The 21,444-nt window shown below is 46.3% G+C and overlaps 1 protein-coding gene across 1 annotated transcript in view; it reads left to right on the top strand.

Moving 5' to 3' along the window:
• The first annotated feature begins 700 nt into the window (after positions 1-700).
• Hkdc1 (hexokinase domain containing 1) overlaps positions 701-21,444 on the top strand; it is a 41,773-nt gene continuing 21,029 nt past the window's right edge. The window contains exons 1-6 of the mRNA XM_042696392.1: positions 701-824; positions 7,369-7,531; positions 14,216-14,364; positions 14,473-14,592; positions 18,061-18,156; positions 19,181-19,280. Coding sequence (XP_042552326.1) covers positions 762-824; positions 7,369-7,531; positions 14,216-14,364; positions 14,473-14,592; positions 18,061-18,156; positions 19,181-19,280 — 691 coding nt within the window. The 5' untranslated portion in view covers positions 701-761. The remainder of the gene's footprint in view (positions 825-7,368; positions 7,532-14,215; positions 14,365-14,472; positions 14,593-18,060; positions 18,157-19,180; positions 19,281-21,444) is intronic.

The raw sequence follows: 21,444 nt of genomic DNA on the forward strand, positions 1-21,444 counted from the left end.
TTTTTCCCCCCTGCCCCCCCCAGTATATTCCAAGTTTTCTCTCTGGCAGCTTCCTAGTGAGTCCTAGTAGTTTTCATTCATTTTTATACTTTTATTTTTCTGAGTCATCATTACCTGTGAAATAAGGGGTTGTATGGCTATGTCAATAGATAACCCTGTATTGATTGTTTTCCATTAACTATGGGCTGTTAGTTAACACTGGTCACAAATGGAAGGGTTGTCCTGTGCATTCTTGCACTCTTCTGGCCAGGGCACTGTTTAGTCTTAATTGAGAGAGGTTCAGAGGGCTGGGGAGTCATGGAGTTATTTTACTGGGTAGAGGAAAAAAGGAGTAAATAGAGGAAAGCTGGCCACTAGAGATTTGCAGAGCAGATTGAAAGTTGGCTTTGTTTTGTGCCCAACTTCTCAGGAGATTTTCCTCGGCTGAGTGGGCTTGGTGGAGCACTAGCCTGAAAGTGTTGCTTAGCAACAAGATTTTGTGGCACCCAACTCTCAAATAGACAAGCAGCCCATCAATTCCCCGCCTCCCGGCCCACCGGCCCTCAGCTACTACTGCAATCTCCTGTTAGATAATTAAGTGTGTGGCAGAGGGAGGGACAAGAGACCAGTAAAGTTTAATCATTGAACCAGACAGGCTAAAAGTATTTAGTCCACAGCGTCTATCTCCCAGCCTGAACAGGCAGTGTGTAGAGCTCTGGACACGGAAGAGCAAACTTCACAGAACTCTTTGCCCATCTCAGGAGAAACCGAACTTGGGGAAGATGTTTGCGGTCCACTTGCTGGCGTTTTACTTCACCAAGCTGAAAGAAGATCAGATCAAAAAGGTAAGGACGCTGAAGCTATGCTGACGCTGAGACATGCCCCGACCCTTCCCCTCTGGCAGAACCAAATGCTTTCCTGACTGTACCAGAAAGGATTGAGAGGCTTCAGGTGGCACTTGGTAGAGAGCTCGCCAGACCTGTGCAAGGTGCTGGGGTCAGAAACCCCAGCAAATTTAAGAGACCTTATTAGAAAAGGTATCAAGGGCTAGTGACACACTCAGGAGGAAGAGGAAGCAAAGCTCACACACCCTGGGCTTTGCAGTACTGCCTCAAACCAACCTTGAGTTTCAGTCCAAACTTCCCATGATATCAGGTGTGGAACAAGATAAAGGATTCAGAAAGCTTGAAGAGCTTTGTGCTCAATTCAGGAATTTGGGTAGGGGGGACAGCCAAATAGGAGAGTCATTTGTAAGGAAGTTTTATGAACCTTTGAGCCAGACTTGACGATTTATATATTTAAAAGCATATAAAACATGGACATTAACAGCAATGTGCCATTTAGCTTGATTATTTGTTTGTTTGAAATGGGAGTTTCTCTGTGTATATGGACTATGCTGGCCTTGAGCTATTATGTCTAAATAATCCATCTGCCTCAACCTTCTGAGTAGCCAGGATTACAGGGGTGTACCACTGTGCTTGGCTGGTATGTGAAGGTTTGGGGGTTGTTTTGTTTTTAGTAGTGCTAGGATTTGAATGGAGATAATGAGTTTTAATATATGATCATTGAAATACTTGTTATTATCATGGGCTGTTTGCCAATTGAAAGCTTTATTTTGTCACTTTGCTTCAGAAACCTATCTAGAAAAAAAATGGTACCAAGTTGTGTTAGTTTACTGAGGAATCAGGATCCCCTCCTGGGCAGCTGAAATGAGGCCAACCTGTCTCACTAGTCCCAAGTGACCAAGTTGGTAGTGATAGTCCAGGGCACTTAGCGTCTCTCAATTGATAGGAACAGAAATCTGCTTGGTAGATGGACTCAGCCCAGACCACCCAGGTCTTTAAAGTAAAAAATGAGGATTGAACTTCAACCAGTGGATATCTCTTTTAGCCTTCTTCCTTTTCAACGAAAGAGGATGACTTACTAGGTTTCAGAGTAAGAGGTGTGGCCTCTTCTAGCCCCCAAGTGCTTCATGGGTAAACTTCCACTCATTCTATTCACTAGAGTTAAGAGTTGCAGCATACTTAAGAATATAAATCAGCCAAGCATCTGTGGCTCACACATGCAATCCTAGCTACTTAGGAGGCTAAAATCTACTGATTGAGCTTTGAAGGCAGCTCTGGCAGGAAAATCTATATAAGACTCTTATCTCTAATTAATCACCAAAAAAAAAAGTGGAACTGTGGCTTAAGTTGTAGAGTGCTAGCCTGGGGCAAAAAAAAAAAAAAAAAAAAAAGAGCTTAGGAACAGCACCCAGGTCCTGATGTCAAGCCCCAAGACCAACACACACACACACTCTCTCTCTCTCTCTCTCTCTCTCTCTCTCTCTCTCAACCACTCACTCACTCATGCGTGCATGTTGTAAATTTTAGTCATTGATTCATGAGTCCTTTATTGGCTAAGGAGGCAAAAATGTACTGTAGGATTTACTTTGTTACTAATGTGCCTAGGAAAGGTGCAATCTCTATGTGTCTCTCCCACCCAGTGGGAACCATTAGTACCCTGAGAGAAGTTGGGTTCTACAAAGTTAGTTTCCTTGGTGCCTTCCTTGGTGGTTGGCCTTTCCTTCTACCAGGATAAGGTGGGACCTGTTTGTCTACCAGCCCAGATGTGTGCTCCACTCATGTGTTTCAGATCCTTCTAGAAGGAGGGTCAGCCTTTGTCAAACCTGGAGTCTCCCTGTGGGAGAGAGGAAAGTAGGGAGTAGTTTGTAGACACCCTAATCAAAGGCCCAGCAGGTCTCTGGAGAACTGGGGGAGGCTAGTTTATGGCGGCTTGTCTGAGTCACAGCTTCTGAGAACATTCCTCCATGTAGCAAGTACACACCTGGTCAAAGGCACAGCATGTTTCCCGGCTGGGGTCAGGTGGCTAGCGCCTGACTGTGTGCTTCCTGTCTTGGGAAATGTCAAGATGCTAGGCCATACTTACCCGTGAGAGTTCCGGTTAGATCCTGGGCAGTGTTCTACAATATCCCAATATTAACATTAAGACAAAAGGAAAAAACATGAAAGAGAAACCACTCTGACAACTTCTTTTCAGTTCAATATATTGACATTATTTGACCTATTGGAAACACTGGGCCAAGCCTGGTCACTGACCTGCAGATTATCCATCCATCAGAGCAGGCCTGGTTGGCTTTCCGTGTGTGTTTTTTACAGTGTAGTAAGTCAACATTACAGAAAGTGGGAGCCTCACTTTTAATCAATTTCCCTCCAATTACTAACACTGTAATGATGTGTTCCAACACTGACCTTTTGGTCTTTTTGGTTCTTGCAATTTATTGATAATCTGCTCTCATGTACTTCTGAATCTCCTCCTCCTCATTTATTATCATAATTATAATATTACTATATTATAATATACTGACCACTTGCCTACATTTCTCCCTCATCTTCTTAATTCTCATTTTAATGTCTTTCTAATATTTATTTAAGTATATATGTATTATAATTTGTTCAACTTTTTCTGACTTGTAGGGCATTTGGATACTATAGAAACATTCTTTTGAACAACTAAAATATTATTCTATGTAAAGAGAGAACATTCAGGTTCAAAATTTTTACTGGGGGCTTGGAATGTGGCTTAGTGGTAAAGTGCTTGCCTAGCATACATAAAGCTTTGGGTTCAATTCCTCAGTACCACATAAATAGAAAAAGCCAGAAGTCGTGCTGTGGCTCAAGTGGTAGAGTGCTAGCCTTGAGCAAAAGAAGCCTAGGCACAGTGCCCGGGCCCTGCGTTCAAGCCCCAGGACTGGCAAGAGAAAAAAAAAATTTACTGATGTATGTGTGTGTATGTATGCACACACGTGTGCATGTGTGTATTGGTAATGGAGCAGGAACTCAGGGTGTGGCCTCTATCCCTTAGATTTTTCACTCTCTTTTTCCTGCCACTTGAGCCACAGCTCTACTTCCAGCTTTTTGGTAGTTAATTGGAAATAAGAGTCTCACAGATTTCCCTGCCTTGCCTGGCTTTGAACTGCAGTCCTCAGTTCTCAGCCTCCTGAGTAGTTAGGATTACTAGCTACCAGCACCTGGCTAATTTTGATAGTTTTGACTCTAACGATTAAGTGGCTCATGCCTGTAATACTAGGTACTCAGGAGGCTGAGATCTGAGGATTGAGGTTCAAAGCCAGCCCAGGCAATAAAGTCCATGAGACTCTTCAATTAAACTCCAGAAAACCAGAAGTGACACTGTGGCTCAAGTGGCAGAATGCTCACCTTGCCCAGGCCTAGAGTTCAAGCCCCACAACAACAGAAAAAAAACAAAAAACAAAAGAAACCCAACTTTATGAACATTGGCATATGCTTATCATTCTCTGTATTTCTGCTATTTCCTGAAGTTAGATTCCAGTAATGAAATTGATAGGTCAAAAAGTGGAACCACTTTATGACTCAGTTCATCATATTAGACCTTTGGACTGACCTCCAAGGTCCTTTTTTAGCACCTGCATTCTCTAATTAAATAGGTCTGAGTTTTGAGGATTTTTTTTTTTAACTTACTCTTTCAAATACTTGGGTGCTTTAAGCACGTAGGTGCAAGTTGGCTCTCCTGTTTAGACCTTATCTCCCATTCCAGAAGAGGCTTTGCTTTCCTGCAATTCAGCCTACCTCCCTCAGCGCAAGATGACTGTCCCTGCTTACACTTGTCCCAATTCACCTGTTGGCATTGAAAAGATAGTTTACTATTAGTTTTTATTATGTTTTCCCTTCCCTTAGGAAGACACAAAGAATAAATAAGAAACTGTTATGTTGGCAATTTTAATTTCTTGCAAGAGCAGCAGTAACGCAAGGTGCTACACGATTCTTACACAGCAGACTCAATCACCATGACTTAAGCAGGAGGGTGATATGCTGTGATGCTTGGAGAAGCTCTTTGTGCTGGTGGGCTGAGCAAAGATGATCAGTGGGCTCTGGAGTACTGACTGAGGGGCTTTGGCATGATGATAAAGGATCAGGTTTTGTTCCCACGTAGGGCATTCCACCCTTCCTCTGCCCCAATTACTCAGGTCACGTCCCTTCCATCCAGTTTACCCACTTGTGTGTGGTTGTGCCAACCCATTAGTCATACACAGTCTGGGCAGGAAGCCCTTAACGAAGCATGACCTGGTTACATCCTATCTCCTCCAGTACACTGAATGCTCAATTGTCCTTTAATGGTGTTTTGGCCTCTCTTTGGCGCCCCCCAAGTCCTCAGAACCATGGGGCCATTTCACTGGCTTGGATTCCCCTGTCCTCTGAGGCCTGGCTGAAGACATTGCGAGCCCTTTGGTTTGGGTGTAGATTGGCTATTGTGGATGAGGTTGCCACAAAGAGTTGTGAGTCAAAACCAGGCTGTGGAATGAGAGGTTTAGAGACTGCCCTGTATTGCTTGGTCTGCCTCCTAACAATAGCTGTCAGGGTACTGTTTAGTGGTCCTGGGCCTTGCATTCCTCATCTCTCCCTCAAAGGGGTGTTGTAGAGACTTGATGAGGTAGACTGCATTCCTCTCAAGAATGTGCCTGGAACCATTCCCCCTGGTGACCTTCTTGAAGATGGGTGGAGAACGAGCTAATGCCTGACAGGGCCTCTCTTGTCCCGTGGAGAACCCATTCCAATGAACCCTAACGAGCCCCGACCGCCACCAGAATCTGGCTGATATCAGTATGGTGAGGATATTTTCTGCCATTCATCACATGACATGGAGCTATAAGTGGACTGAGTGGGCTGCAGTGATTTTATATAACTTCCTTCTTATTGGGGTAGTGGTCGTTTGGCCTCAACGTTTTAATTACTTGAATGACATCTGCTCTTTTTTAATTTATTTTTATTTTTTTCGGGGTCCGGTCGTGGGGCCTGAACTCTGGGCCTGGGCGCTATCCCTCAACTCTTCAGCTCAAGGCTAGCACTCTACCACTTGAGCCACAGCGCCACTTCTGGCTTTTTTCTTTTTGCTTATGTGGTGCTGAGGAATCAAACCCAGGGCCTCAGGCATGCAAGGCAAGCGCTCTACCACTGAGCCATCTTCCCAGCCCCTCTTTTTTTTTTTTTATTGTGAAAATACTGTACAGAGGGGTTACAATTACATGGGTAAGATAATGGGCACATTTCTTATCAATTGTAGCCTCCTCCTTTGTTTCCCCTTCCCATCCCTTCGTATCCTCTCCCCGCCCCCCCCATCCCCCCCACCAAAGCTGTAAAGTTTGTTTTTCGACATAACGACTTGTACATCTCATTGTTGCAATGGGTCCTCCTGTATCCCTGTTTTAACTATTTGTTTTTTCCCTTCCCCTCCACATATACCAACATCATATATAGTGAAAGCAGGGGTTATACCATGGGGGAGGGACATACAAGGCAACAAAGACATAATCTTATAAATATGTTAGAAACAGTCACATGAAATCTCTCTCTCTCTCTCTCTTTTTTTTTGTCAGTTGTGGGGCTTGAGCTCTAGGCCTGGGAGCTGTCCCTGAACAATTCTACATCTGCTCTTTTGCATTCTGAGGTGACTTTATAAATTAAACTTCTATATAGCAAAACTTTGTCTCAAACACGCAAAAGTGAATTAAGCATTATCTTAATTCAAACAACCTCAATTAACCCAAAATGGATGTTTAAAGAACTAGTATTTTAAAGATTGCAGTTGGAACTGGAATTTAGTTCTTATCTTCCTTGTAACCAGTAACAAAGGGAGATGTAGTTGGATTTTTTTAATGTCATTATTGGGTTAAATAAAACTCCCATGTTGCCAGTACTGGTGGCTTAGGTTTGTAATCCTAGTGACTTTGGAGGCTGAGATTTCTGAGGATCCAGATTTGAAGCTGGCCGAGGCAGAAACATCTGTGAAATACTTCCAAATTTCCAATTAACTAGCAAAAAGCTGAAAGTGGGAGCATGTTTCAAGTGATAGAGCACCATCCTTGAGCAAAAAACCAAATGAGAGCATGAGGCCCTGAGTTGAGGCCCCATAACTGGCACCAAAACCAAAAACCAAACAACAAATTGAATGCGGTGGCATGTTAAACTAAGTGTGATGGGATATACCCCAAACCCCAGGGTTTAGGCCAAGGCAGGAGGATCTTGGGGCTATCTAGGAAGACCCTGTCAAAAAATCTTCCATGCTTAGGAGTTTAAGATTCAAGATTCAGCTAGTGGAGTAGCACAGCAGAGAAGACTCTGAAGTGGAATTTGAAACCTCAAGTCCTTCCCATCCCCAAGACCCTCTGTCCCATCCGTTTGCCCTTCACAACCTTCCTTTCTGTCCTCCTCCTGGCTTGCTGAGGGGCCAGGAAGGAGCCTTGGGGCCTTGACATCAAGAGGCTGTCCACAGAGTCAGCAGTGCAGCTTCAAGGTGGGCCTGGAGGGCAGATACCATCAGCAGCCACCCTGCTCACCCTGCCGTCTGTTCCAGGTGGACAGGTTCCTGTATCACATGCGGCTTTCCGACGAGATCCTTTTGGACATCATGGCGCGGTTCCAGGCTGAAATGGAGAAGGGCCTAGGGAAGGACACCAACCCCACAGCTTCTGTGAAGATGCTGCCCACTTTCGTCAGGGCCATTCCAGATGGCTCAGGTGAGTGAGGGGCACTGTGGCTGCCAGGGCTTCTGATAGCTCCTTGGCTGACACATCCTAGATAATCTGTTCTTTAATCTGTCCCTGCATCTCTATCCACATTCCGTTTCTTGCCCTACTCTCTCTCCTTCAGCCTCACTGAACTTCTTGGGTTCCAGAGATGAGGTACCTTACTCCCTCTTTCTTGCTCTAGCAAGAAGGTTGGCTTTTCAAGAATAGCCTAGAGATCTCGTAGTGCCTGTATCTGGGACATGTCTCCAGCTGGGTTGAGCTGGTTGGGGGTTGGTTAGAGCCCTTGTGGCTGAGGGTTCCTCCAGGTTGACAGCCCCAGGAGGCCAGGATCTTATTCAGCAGTGTTCCTCATTCCTCACCTGTACTAGACCCCGTGTATGCAATGAGCAAGTGACATCACTCTCGGAGGTCTACATTCTAGGCTGCAGATAGTAAGTCATGGAAAGAAGCATGTAGACTGGGAGCAGTATAAAATAAAAATTCTAAAAACCTGGGTTCTAGGTTCAGCTCTGTCGCTCCTTAGTGACCTCAGGCAAGTGTTCGACCTTGGTTTCTCCAGCTGTAAAATGGGAGAGTTAGCCTAGGTACTATGTTTCTATTGTTGTATTCAACTCTTGAACATGAGCCCTGGATCTCAGATAGTCAGCTGGGGTCAGCTCACAGACCTGGCATCTGTACTTGGACCTGCATTCTTCATTTACCTGAGCAAAAGATTGATAGTCATCCCAGGTATCTTTTTTTTCCTTCTTTTTATGTGCTAGTCCCGGGCTTGGACTCAGGGATTGGATGCTATCCCTGAGCTTTTTTGCTCAAAGCTGGTGCTCTACCACTTGAGCCACAGCTCCATCTCTAGCTTTTTGGTGTTAAATTAGAGATTAGAGTCTCATGGACTTTTTTCACCCAAGCTAGCTTTGAAATTTGATTCTCAGATCTCAGCTTCCTGAGTAGTTAGGATTACAGACATGAGCCACAGGTGCCTGGCCCAGGCAAGGGTCTTAAACATATATTTTCTTACCCTCTAATAAAGTCTCTGATAGCATATTCTCACAGATTTCATGGATTAATGCAACACAAACCTAGCCTTATAGTTTTGGTGATCAGAAGTTTGAAACAGATCTCACTGTACTAAAAATCAAGATGTCTATGAGGCTGAGTTCCTTTTAGAGGTTCTAATGGGAATCTGTGTCTTTATTTTCCAGCTTCTAGAAGCACCCATAGTCCTTTGCTCATGTTCCTTTCCATCCTCAAGGTTAATAGTTGTAGCTCTCCAAATCTCTGCTTGCCTCCTAGCCTCTCTCTCCCTCCCCACATACAGCCCAGGATAATCTCCAACCTCAAGGTCAACTGATAATTATTTTGAGTCTATCTACAGCCTACAGTTTTTCATTCCCCTTTGCCATGCATCCTTTCACAGGGTCCAGGGATTAGGAGCTAGACATCTTTGGAGGATGGGAGCATTATTTTGCCTATTACAGCCTAGAGAAGGCATCTCTGAGTTCTTCATTCTTGGCCTCTGGGCAGAGCTGTAGGAGGAGGAGAAGTGGCATGTACTGAGCGCCTACTGTGTTTGTGAGATGCTAAAGACTCACTGTTCCATGCATTCCTCACAGAGCACTGTGGGGTAGCTACAGGTCAGACAGGAGTCCTGAGGAGCAAGGAAAACCCCCAATATGAAGAGTTCAATTGCTCAGAGCCTTGGATTTTCTCAAAGAGCTGGGACCAAAGCTTAAGACACCTGAAGGGGCTTTGATTGGACTAGCTGGGTTTGGGTCAAGGCAGCTTGGCTGTGTTGGTTAAGGGGCCCCTAGGACATTGTGATGGGAACCGCCTTGCTTCCTCGCTGGTGGGAGGCAGTTTGTGTGTGCCTCTCTGAAGGTGAGACCATCCCACTTCCATGTCTCAGCCGTGTGTCTGACAGTACTGAATGAGCATGTCAAGGGGACTGTGGTCCTTCACAGGTCATCCAGGGCCATTCTGCCAAAGTGTCTGAGTCATGGGGTGGTGGGGAACTAAGTCCTCCTGGCCTGCAGAGCTACAGCCTCTCCTCCAGATACTCCCAGGGTGTGTCTCAGAAGAAAGGGAAAGTGGCCTTGGATGGTCTGGAGTCTGCGGGCTGCTTCAGAATGGTTAGCAGTGAGATGGGCTAAGTTCTAGAATCTCCTTCCTCCTCAGCTGGGCTATATGCCTGCCCTTCCTTCCCTTCTTTCTTTCTTTCCTTCCTTCCTTCCTTCCTTCCTTCCTTCCTTCCTTCCTTCCTTCCTTTCTTCCTTCCTTCCTTCCTTCCTTCCTTCCTTCCTTCTTTCATTGCTATCCTGCAACTTGAACTCAGGGCCTGGGTGCTGTCCCTGAAATTTTTTGCTCAAGGCTAGTGCTTTACCACTATAACCACAGTTCCACTTTCAGGTTTTTGCTGGTTACTTGGAGATAAGAGTTTTATGGATTTACCTACCCAGGCTGGCTTCAAACCTCAATCCTCAGATCGCAGCCTCCTGAGTAGTTAGGGTTACAGGTGTGAACCATCAGTGCCTTTCCACGTGCCTCCTTTCTTCAGGACGCAGTCCCAGGCATTCTGTTCTAGTGTGGTCCCTGCTGAGGAGTTCCTAGTGAACAGATGATCTTGGTAAATCCCAGGACTACTGTATTCTTTTCCTTTCAGTTAAAGAGAGTGGTCAGCATGTCCCACCAACTTGTAAGGTCATTAGTTGAGGGGCCAAGGTTTCTTTCACTGCTCCTGTCTTACGGTCTGCTGAAATGAATGAGTAACAGATCAAGCAGAAAAGACTGGCAATTTTATTAATATGCAGATAGGTCCACAGGAAGAGGGAAGTAGGGGTTTAGGACTTTCTATTTCTCCCCCCTTCCTCTGATCCCACCTGAGCCTTCCAGGCCTACCCACTCTTACTGGGGAACTGCACCGACCTGTCTTGGTCATTTTTAAAAATTAATTAATTAATTTGTTTATTTTGTCAGTCATGGGGCCTGAACTCTGGGCCTGGGCACTGTCCCTGAGCTCTTCAGCTCAAGGCTAGCGCTCTACCACTTGAGCCACAGCGCCACTTCCGGCTTTTTCTGCCTATGTGTGTAAGGTCTACCATGGGAAGGTGGAGCACACTCTTCCCTCCTCTTGGTTAAGTCTCTGCCCAGTACCTGTGTCACCTAGGTAACCGACACACTTGAAGGCAGTCACCTCCCCGCCTCCCTGAGGTCACATCCCCATCTGGTGTGGCCACACCTTCTTCTGCCCCTTGCCTTGGTAAGTCCTGGCCCAGCTGTGGTTCGACCCTTTTTTATTCCTGCTGCGAGGGCTTCCAACTTGACCAGAAGCATCCTGCAAATAAACCCTTCCCTTGCCTGAATACCATGTGCTGCTCTCTTTCCCCGGCTGCCAATTTATTCACTTAACAATGTGGTGCTGAGGAATCAAACCCAGGGCTTCATGCATGCAAGACAAGCGCTCTACCACTGAGCCACCTTCCCAGCCCTGTCCTGGTCATTTTTAAGGGTCTGCGTCTTCCTCTGACAGTCACGCAGCAAGGGCCTCTGGGAAACATCCAGCCCAAGATTATGACAGAAATGGTGATTACAATTCTTTGGCCCTACTCCAGCTGGCTGACTTCTTGACCTCTGACACTATTCCTTGGTAGGCTTTGGGTGAGCCTTGGAGTCTCAAGGAAATCATCCAGCACCACCTGAGGGGCCCATAGGTGTGTACCATGGAAGAGCATAAGATTCCAATTCATCTGGGTCATTCCTAGACATGGTTTCCCAGGCCTTTCCCTCTGCCCACTGAATCTCCAGGAATCTGTGCATTAAGTCACACACGGCATATCTGGGTGGGGAGCTGCACTAGGGAGTGGGAAAACAGAAACACAAGCCTTGCAGTGGCTCAGGAGAAGGGAGCCCCCAGTTTCTGAGGATCAGCAGCAGCAGACAGATAGATGCTCAACTGAAGCCTTCCCTCTTGGAGAACAGTTTTCATAATAATGGCTATAAAGATCCTGCAGGCCTTTTGTATCCTTGCCCTTTTCCTCTGCCTCCACAGGGCCTCCCTCCTCAGGATCCAGTAAGTCATTCCTCCGGGTCAGAGTCACCTCCTGACAGGGATTTCACCATGCAGTTTCCCTGTGCAGAGGCATCTAGAGTCAGAGAGAGAGTGTGAATGGCAGAGGGAGGAGTTCTCAGCGTTCCCCTTCCGATGGGGACTGCCCAGTCACCTTCTGGAGTTGAAGCCAAAGTCTCCCCTGGCTGGTTGCCAGAGGCATTTCCCCAAAATCTTAATCAGGTCTTGGCTTTCCTTTCCTTAAAAATCACTCTCAGCTTTGGAATAAAGCCCGAGCTCCTGGTAGCTTTCCAAATCCTTGAGGTTTACCCTAACCACCTGTCAGCGCAATTGCTGCTGCAGCCGTGTGGGCTGTGTGGGCTGTCTGATCTGCGCCTGAGCTCCCGTCTCTGGATGCTGGCTGGCCCTTGCTCTCTCTCATCTCCAATCTCAGCTCTATCTCACCTTCCTGGAGAGCTGGGTGCTTCCCTGGCCTTCCCATCAGCAGAGCAGTATTCTAGAAGAATCCTACTAGATGAGAATGGCTATTTTCCATCCCTGTCCTTCTGACAAAATCCCCAGCCTGCCCCGCAGTCTGTCCTGTTTGCATCTCTCGCACCTGCCCCATGGCATGGCACAGAGTAGATATGTAGAATCATATTCCACGTCAAGAGTGACAGACCTGGGCTGGGAAGGTGGCTCAGTGGTAGAGCGCTTGCCTTGCATGCATGAGGCCCTGGGTTCGATTCCTCAGCACCACATAAGCAGGGAAAAAAAAGCCGGAAGTGGCACTTTGGCTCAAGTGGTAGAGCGCTAGCCTTGAGCTGAAGAGCTGAGGGACAGTGCCCAGGCCCAGAGTTCAGGCCCCACAACCAGAACAACAAAAAAAAAAGAGTGATAAACCTCTTTCTAGGTACATGATTAATGCTAATAAGAAGTGGGTAGGGGGGCTGGGAAGGTGGCTCAGTGGTAGAGTGCTTGCCTAGTATGCTCCAGGGGTTCAATTCCTCAGCACCACATAAACAGAAAAAGCTGGAAGTGAGCTGAAGAGCTGAGGGACAGTGCCCAGGCCTAGAGTTCAAGCCCCATGATGGACCAAAAAAAAAAAAAAAAAAGGGTAGGATTCCTTCTCCTTCCACAAATGGATCCCCAAAACAGTCCTCTGAGGGCTGATCTAGGAAGGTAACCCCAATGTCTCCCTAGAAACAGAAGATGGATCTGTAAATGAAGATTCTGCTCACCAGCTACCTGGGAATGTGGTTAGAAGTGGGACCTGTCCTCAGGCCTCTCCACTGAGCCTCCGTCTACATGCCACGCAGGTGCCCATGGCTGGCACATGCATGAGAGTGAGATTACTGGAACAGAGAAACCCACTGGAGCTTAGTCAGGAAAGTTTGCCATGTGAGGATGTGGCGGCAAAGAAGGATACACAGGATCTGGTGGGAATCCAAGGACAGACACTATGGTGCATTTAGACCTGAAGCATTTTCCTCCCAGGAGCCTCTAGTTCTAGTTTTGGAGGTTTCATGTTCCCTTCTTTTGTGTTTACAGGAGTGGCACTGATTAGCCACTGGCCCTTTACATACAGTTAACTATGGCTGCTGCTACACAGTATGAAACACAGCTACTTGGGTCTAGGTTTGTGGGCATGGAATCAACTACAGGCATGGAGAATTCTGTACAAAGATCAAGTGGTGCATACCTGAATCTCCATCCCATCGCTGTGGTGGACACTAACTAAAGGACTGGCAGGACCATGACTTTAGACAATATCAGGGAGGGTCACTTCTCCACACATCCACATGTATCCTTTCCACATGCGCATACACATGCACATGCACGCGCACCCCTGTCCTGGGCCTTGAACTCAGGGCCTGGGTGCTGTTGCTGAGCTTTTTTTGCTCAAGGTTAATGCTCTACTACTTGAGCCACAGCTCCACTTCTGGCTTTTATGGTAGTTAATTGGCAATAAGTATCTCATGACTTTCTCGCCAGGCTGTTTTCAAACCAGGATCCTCAGATCTCAGCCTCCTGAGTAGCTACAATTACAGGGTAAGCCACTGGTATCCAGCTTCACCTTTTGTGATTGCATCTTTCATGAGCTAGACTGGGATGCATTCTGTTTTCTCTTTTTGGAGTGACTCTGGTCTAAAATAAAATTAAGCATTCTTAGTCATGATTTGGTCTCTGTTATCCTTACCCGCTTCGTGGAGTGTTTTCCCTCTTCCTGTCAGATGGAGGGTTGCATGAGACTTTTCTCTCTGCTATACATCCCTGTGTCGTATCTTCTACTCCTTTATCTTGAGCTTTCCTCACGGCTGGTGCATCAGCTCTCTTCCTACATACAGTATGCTAGCATAGGCTGAGACCACCTGCAGGAAGTGGGCTTGTGTGCTCATTTCCTGACTGAACTGGACAGGCTGGGCTATCAGGACAGACTTGGGCCCAGGCTCTGTCTCTGGCTGTGCCCCCTATTGTATGGCAATATGAGCTGCTCTCCAAGTATCAGCAAGTAGACAGGATCCCAGCCAGAGAAGGTAGGGGTGGGAGGAAGACTTAGAGATTAAATGGAATTTCCTACATGTCCTCTTGAAATGCATGCTCTCACGCTGACTGCTTTGATTTCTTCATAGAAAATGGGGAGTTCCTTTCTCTGGATCTTGGAGGATCCAAGTTTCGAGTCTTGAAAGTGCAAGTCTCAGAAGAGGGGAAACGAAACGTCCAGATGGAGAGTCAGTTCTACCCAATGCCCAATGAAATCTCTCGGGGGAATGGCGTGGAGGTACTGGCAGGCAAGGGAAGGCCTTGGGATCGGCCAGGAGAGCCTTAGTCCAGGGGCCTTCATTCATTCATTCGTTCATTTGTTCACTATGTGCTTTCTCTTCTACAGCTGTTTGACTATGTCGCTGACTGCCTGTCCGATTTTATGAAGCACAAAGAGTTGAAGCATAAGAAGCTGCCTCTGGGCTTTACCTTCTCCTTTCCCTGCAGACAGACAAAGCTAGAAGAGGTAAGGTAGCAGGGGCATTTTGATTTGTCTTTTCTCTACTTTGTGTTCACAGTTAGGTGACAGGTGAAGCAGAAAGCTGGTTAACATTATAACCTTGCTGGGCACGAGTGGCTCACACCTGTAGTCCTAGCTACTCAGGTGGTTGAGCTTGAGGATTGACGTTTGAAGCTAGCCCAGGCAGGGAAGTCCATGAAACTCTTATCTCCAATTAACCAGGAAAACAAAAACAAAAACCAAACAAACCAGCTCCACTCTGGAAGTGAAGCTGTGGCTCAAGTGTGACAGACCAACAGCCTTGAGCCAAAAGAGCTAAGCAAAGGGAGAGGCTCTGAGTTCAGTCCTCACATCCAACCCAAGAACAAAAGAAATCCCCACTGTAGCTTTGATTCTATACTTCCCATGAGCCCAGAAAGAGAGAGAGAGAGAATGGAATGGCTTTCAGTGATTCTCAAACCTTGCTGTGTACCAGAATCCTCTGCAGGGCATGGGAGACAGATCACTGGGCTCTATAGAGTGGTGGTCTGCAGCAAGAATAAAATTTGCATTTCTATCAGGAGAGGCCATGCTCCCAGTCTGAGGAGCACACTTAGGATGGTGATGCTAGAATGAGCGGCTTCAGGCATCTCATGCCTGAGTCCTTAGGATGAGGACTGGGTCAGGAGCAAACATGTATTGAGCAGACCCAGCACAGCAGGTATATAGTCTCAGCCATGTTACCAGCAGGGCAGGAATTCAGGCCTGTGTGTGTCTCAGTTCTTCATTTTGTGAACAGAGGAAGCCCATCCCAATCCTCTGTGGAAAATCTAAGAGAATAGATAACAGGCCATGTAAAATGACTTTCTGGCCAAGGATGGTGCCTCAAACCTGTAATCCTAGCTACTTGGGAGGAAGAGATCTGGGGGTCGTGATTTAAATCCAAACTGGGCATAAAGTTGAGACCCTAATTTAAAAAATAATAATAAATGCAAAAATGACTGTGTGGTTCAAGTGGTAGAGCACCTGCCTAACGTGTGCAAGACTTGGAGTTTGAACTTCAGTAGCAAAAAAAGAAAATATATAGAGGAAGACAGCCTCTGGGGCTAGAAATTTATTGTCAAAATTCAGGTCTCCCCAGGAAATGGAAACAAAATGTAAAAGAGAGAGAGAGATGGGGGGATGGCCAGGAAGGTCGATTAGTAGTAGAGTGCTTGCCTAGCATGCATGAAGCCCTGGGTTTGATTCCTTAGTACAGAAAAAGCTGTAAGTGGTGCTGTGGCTCTAGCTTTGAGCGTAAGAAGCTCAGGGACAGTGTCCAGGTCCTGAGTTCAAGCCCAGGTCTGGAACACACACACACACACACACACACAAACACACACACACACACAAAGAGTCAGATCTCTCTGTTTTTCTGGTCCTTGGGTCTTGAACTCAGCCTGGGTTCTGTCCTTGAGCTTCATTTGGCTCAAAGCTAGTGCTCTTCTATTTGAGTCACAATGCCATTTATGGCTTTTTATGAGTAGTTTATTGGAGATAAGAGTCTCATGGGGACTTTCCTGCCAGAGCTGGCTTCAAACTGCGATCATCAGATCTCAGCCTCCTAAATAGCTAGGATTATATGCTCAAACCACAGGCTAGGTCTCTCTCTCTAATAAAGCAAGTACATTGCTTTAGCCTATGAAGGAAGAAGTTAGAAAGCTGCCACACGGTGGCGCTGTGTTGCTCTTGTGCTCCTGCAACCTGGGGTCAGTGTGCATTTAGAGACCTGTGATTACAGTGTTGAAATCTAATAATGTTGGGCCCTCTATTTGCTCTGTGATACCTATGACCATCTCCTAATCTCTAAATCTGTTTCTTTATCTATAAGCTGAGGTGACTGGAAGAAGTGTGGTTGGGGAATGTGTGATCTTGAGCTTAGACTTCAGTGATTCTATTAACTTCGAAGTTTTTTGCTGCTCTGAATAATTCTACGATTTATTTGGGATTTCAGAAGTGAAAGTCTTCTAAAACACGATTTGTAAAGAAATAATTAATAATGCAACTTGAGAACCCTTTTTTTTTCCAAGATAAAAATTAAGTTCTTGAGGGGGCCCTATAGGGCAAAAGCCATGCGTTAGTTTTGTTTTGCGGATCTGCAAATAATACAGTTTATAATTCATAGCTATCATATGTCAGATGTTTTCATCGGAGCCTGTGCAACTGTAGCATTTCCACTATATAAATGAAGAAATGGAGGTGCCAAATGTTCTGACTCTTGGACAATTACTTCTGATTACTATATATGATGTTTCAATAAACTTAGATGAGAGGAATAAAGATGTTGAGATTAGAAAATGCCTCTGCAGCAACACTGAGTCTATTCAAAATAGTCAAGATATGGAAATCTACCTAACTGCCCATAAACAAATAGGTGGGTAAAATGTGGTCCACATTTGGAATACTATTTAGCCACAGAAAGAGGTAATTCTGTCATTTGTGGCTATGGTTGGAGCTTGAGGTCATTGTGTTTAATGAAATAAGCCAAGCAGGCAAAGCTGACTCATTTTTGGAATCTAGAAAAACTAAGCTCATAGGAGCAAAAGGTAGAATGTTGATTACCATAAGCTGGGAAGGGGCGGGAGGAGGGATGATAGAAGGTAGATGCAAAATTGCAATTACAAAAGAGAAGTAAGTTCAGTATTCCTTCTATAGAAAGGTGGCTATAGGTAACTATAGGCTATAGTTATTTAAAAATAACTGAGAGGACTTTGAATAGAATCACCACTAAGGGATGACAAACGTTTGAAGTATTATACCAATTATCATGTTTTTTCCCCAGTACTGGGCCCAATTCAGGGCCTCTCATTTGCTTTACCACCTGAGCTCTACTCCAGATCTTTTGTTTCTATTTCATTTCTCAGATAAGGTCTCACTTACTTTGTTTGGTCTGGCCTCACATTTGCAATCCTCCTACCTCTGCCTCCCAAGTAGCTAAGATTATAAACATGAATCACTGTGCCCAGTCTAGTTACCTGATTTGGTTATTCCACATTGTATCCACGTACTGAAACATCACACCATATCCCATGCATATATACAATTATTATATGTCACTTAAAAACACAATGAACCCTCACATGAGGAAGCTAGATCTAATATACACTAAAACATGGTAAATTATACAGGCCTCTCGACATTCACACACAGTGAGACCAGAGAAGGTACTCCTAGGAGAGGAACATAAAGGCACAATGCCCATGAGCATCTGATCATATCAAATAATATTTATTGGAATGAACTCCAGGAAATGGGGAAAAAAACACTAGGAGAAAGAATTGGGGTGCTTTGGTTAGCGAGGAGAAGCCCATGGGCTTGCTCTGTATGACATTCTGCTTATGCCCCATCTCTGGGCTTGGGTGCTGTCCCTGCGCTCTTCAGCTCAAGGCGAGCGCTCTACCACTTGAACCACAGCGCCACTTCCAAGCAACTTCTTCATTTGAACTCTTCTCCCAGGGCGTCCTGCTTTCTTGGACTAAGAAGTTCAAGGCACGGGGAGTTCAGGACACTGACGTCGTGAGCCGTCTGACCAATGCCATGAAAAAGCATAAGGTGAGTGATTCACTTTAGCCCAGGGCCTCTCCTACTCCCAGTTTCCTTCTCTTGGGGGTCTTGTATTGTGCCTGCCTGGAAGGAGAACCAGAGAAGGATTTGGGGTGGGGTCTCACGTAGCGTAGGTGAGGGCAGTTTAGGTAAGGGAAACTATCGATCTTCAGTTGTGGGGATGGCTTCATCACCATGAAGAGGCAGCCCCTGTCTCCCTTGCCCCCCCCCCCCGCACCCCCCCACCCGCTACAGCCCTTCGGGGGGGTTATCCTGAGATGGGTGGTGCTTCCACCTCTCCTCTCTGAAACTTAATAGCTGTTTTTGTCAGTCATGGGGCTTGAACTCCGGGCTTGGGCGCTGTCCCTAAGCTCTTTTGCTCAAAGCTAGCACTCTACCACTTCGAGCCACGGCTCCACTCCCAGCTTTCTGGTGGTTAGTTGGAAATAGGAGTCTCAGGGACTTTCCTGCCCAGTCTGGCTTTGAACTTTGATCCTTAGATCTCAGCCTCCTGAATAGGATTACTGATGTGAGCCACTAGTGCCCAGCTGATCATTTTCTTTTTAGTCTTGCCCTCGATTCCATTTTCCATTCTCCGTTCATTGAGGATCTTTATTGGTTGAACATATTTGATAATAATTTGTATAATTGCAAAAGCAATACTTGCTCCTTGCTGAGGAAATTGCTCATTACCCCCAAGGAGCTGGGGGTAACGAACCCAGGACCTCTGAAATGCTGGGCAAGCTCTCTACTGCAGAACTGTACTGCAGCCCAAGAGGCAGATTTTGCAGTGTAGCTTTCCTGGTAGGCGGTCCCCAAATTCCCCTCATATAGAACCCATCACCCTTAATGCAGAAGCATAGTGTCCCCTCTTGGGCTCCCCTCGACCTCGACAAAGGCCTGTTTCTTCCACCCTGGCTCAGCAGACAATGTCTAGTGATGTCTTCGTTGTTTTCACCTCCTCTGTTGGAAGGGGAGCGGGGATCCCATCTTCTTCCCAGCTCTGATGCTTTCTGGGCCTTGTGTTCAGCAGGACCTGGACGTGGACATCTTGGCCCTGGTCAATGACACTGTGGGTACCATGATGACGTGTGCCTACGATGATCCCTACTGCGAAGTCGGTGTCATCATTGGTGAGTGGCTGGCTTGTGTTCTGGAGGTGGGCAGCGGATGCTGAGTCAGCAGACTCTAAGTAGGAAGGGCACTGAAGCTGACTATGTAAGGAAAAGCAGCAGCCCAGAGACACAAGAAGTCCATGCATCATTCATTCATTCCATTCATTCATTCAATGAATGTCCCAAGAGTGCCGGTGGTATGTTGGGCCTTGTCCTGTGTATAGGATACCCATGTATGCTCCTGGGGCACGCTGTTTGGAGGAGGGGAGAAGGCCAAGAAGATCTAATTTAAGAAACACATGTGGTAGTGGTTAGTGTGGTAATGTGGCAGGGAGAGGGTGGGGAGGGGGGGAGGGGAGAGCAGAGGGCTGCTGTGCGGGGGGCATCCGGCCAAGGAACTCAGTGACAAAGACAGAGAGCCATTCAGAAATGGAAGGGAGAGTCCCTGGCAAAGAAGAAACCTCTGGTCTTTGAGCTGGGAATGAGGCTGGGGTGTCCAGGGTACACCAAAAAGTTGATAGTGTCTGAACCAGGTCAGGTGAGGGAAGGCTGAGTGATGGACAGGGCAGAGAACTGGATGTGTTGGATGCATCATGGAGGGCATGGGACATGGGAAGGCCTCCAGGAGATGGGTGGGAGGCACTGGTGGATGATGGGTGGGAGGATAGATGATTGGGTGTGCCTTTAAAAAAAACCTCACTTCTGTCAGGTGCCAGTGGCTCATGCCTGTAGTCCTAACTACTCAGGAGGCTAGGTTCTGAAGATCACAGCTCAAAGCCAAACTGGGCAGGAAAGTCTGAGACTCTTATCTCCAATTAACTACCAAAATGCCAAAAGTGAGTGGTGTTGTCGCTCAAATGTACTAGCCTTGAGCAAAAAAGCATAGGGACAGTACCAAGGGCCTGAGTTCAAGTCCCAGAACTGGCACACAATTTTTTTTGTTGTTGTTTTTGGTCATGGGGCCTGAACTCTGGGCCTGGTTGCTGTCCCTTGACTCTTCAGCTCAAGGCTAGCACTCTACCACTTGAGCCACAGCACCACTTTTGGCTTTTTCTGTTTATGTGGTGCTGAGGAATTGAACCTAGGGCCTCATGCATGCAAGGCAAGCACTCTACCACTGAGCCACCTTCCCAGCTCCAACACACACAAAGCAAGCTTGATGCCAGTAGCTTGCCCTGTAATCCTAGCTACTCAGGAGGCTGAGATCTGAAGATCATGGTTCAAAGTCAGCCGAAGCAGGAAAGTCCATGAGACTCTTATCTCCAATAAACCACCAGAAAACGGGAAGTGGTGCTGTGGCTAAAGTGGTAGAACACTGGCCTTGAGCTGAAGAGCTGAGGGACAGGGCCCAGGCCCAGAGTTCAAGCCCCATGACTGACCTCCCCCTCAAAAAATAAAAGCAGCTTTATTGAGTCATTAAAATTCTCTTGCTTTAGATATACAATTCAATGTTGGTAAATTTATACAAAATTTGTAATCATCCACTCTTGTGGTTCTTTTTCTTTTTTATGCCAGTACTAGGGCTTAATCTTGAGCCTCAAACTCCCTTAGTTTTTTTCATTCAACACTAGCACTCTACCACTTGAGCCACAGCTCCAGTTCTGGCTTTTTGGTGGTTAATTGGAGATAAGAGTCTCACAGAATTTTCTGCCTGGGTTGGCTCCAAATCTCAATCCTCCAATCTCAGCCTCCTGCGTAGTTATCCACCAGTGTTTACTGTGTGTCCATCCATTCTAATTATAGAGTCTACCCACTATCTCAGGAGATTTCAAAGTAATGTTATTTATTTATTTATTTTTGTCGGTCGTGGGGCTTGAACTCTGGGCCTGGGCACTGTCCCTCAGCTCTTCAGCTCAAGGCCAGCTCTCTACCACTTGAGCTACAGCGCCACTTCTGGTTTTCTGGTGGTTTATTGGAGATAGGAGTCTCACAGTCTCTCCTGCCCGGGCTGGCTTTGAACCGCGATCCTCAGATCTCAGCCTCCTGAGTAGCTAGGATTACAGGCATGAGCCACCAGCGCCCGGCTCAAAGTAAAGTTATTTATTTGTACTCAGTGTTTGAGACATTTCTTTGGATCATTTTTTTTGTACCTGAACATTGCTTTATTGGGTAATAATCCCTATCAAAGGTAAAATGTAGCTTATGATAAGAACAATTTATGGCCAGTCATGAGTAATGAATT

Source organism: Dipodomys spectabilis, unplaced genomic scaffold, assembly GCF_019054845.1.
Source record: "Dipodomys spectabilis isolate Male_0828 unplaced genomic scaffold, ASM1905484v1 ptg000207l, whole genome shotgun sequence".
In the NCBI taxonomy this organism is placed as follows: domain Eukaryota; kingdom Metazoa; phylum Chordata; class Mammalia; order Rodentia; family Heteromyidae; genus Dipodomys; species Dipodomys spectabilis.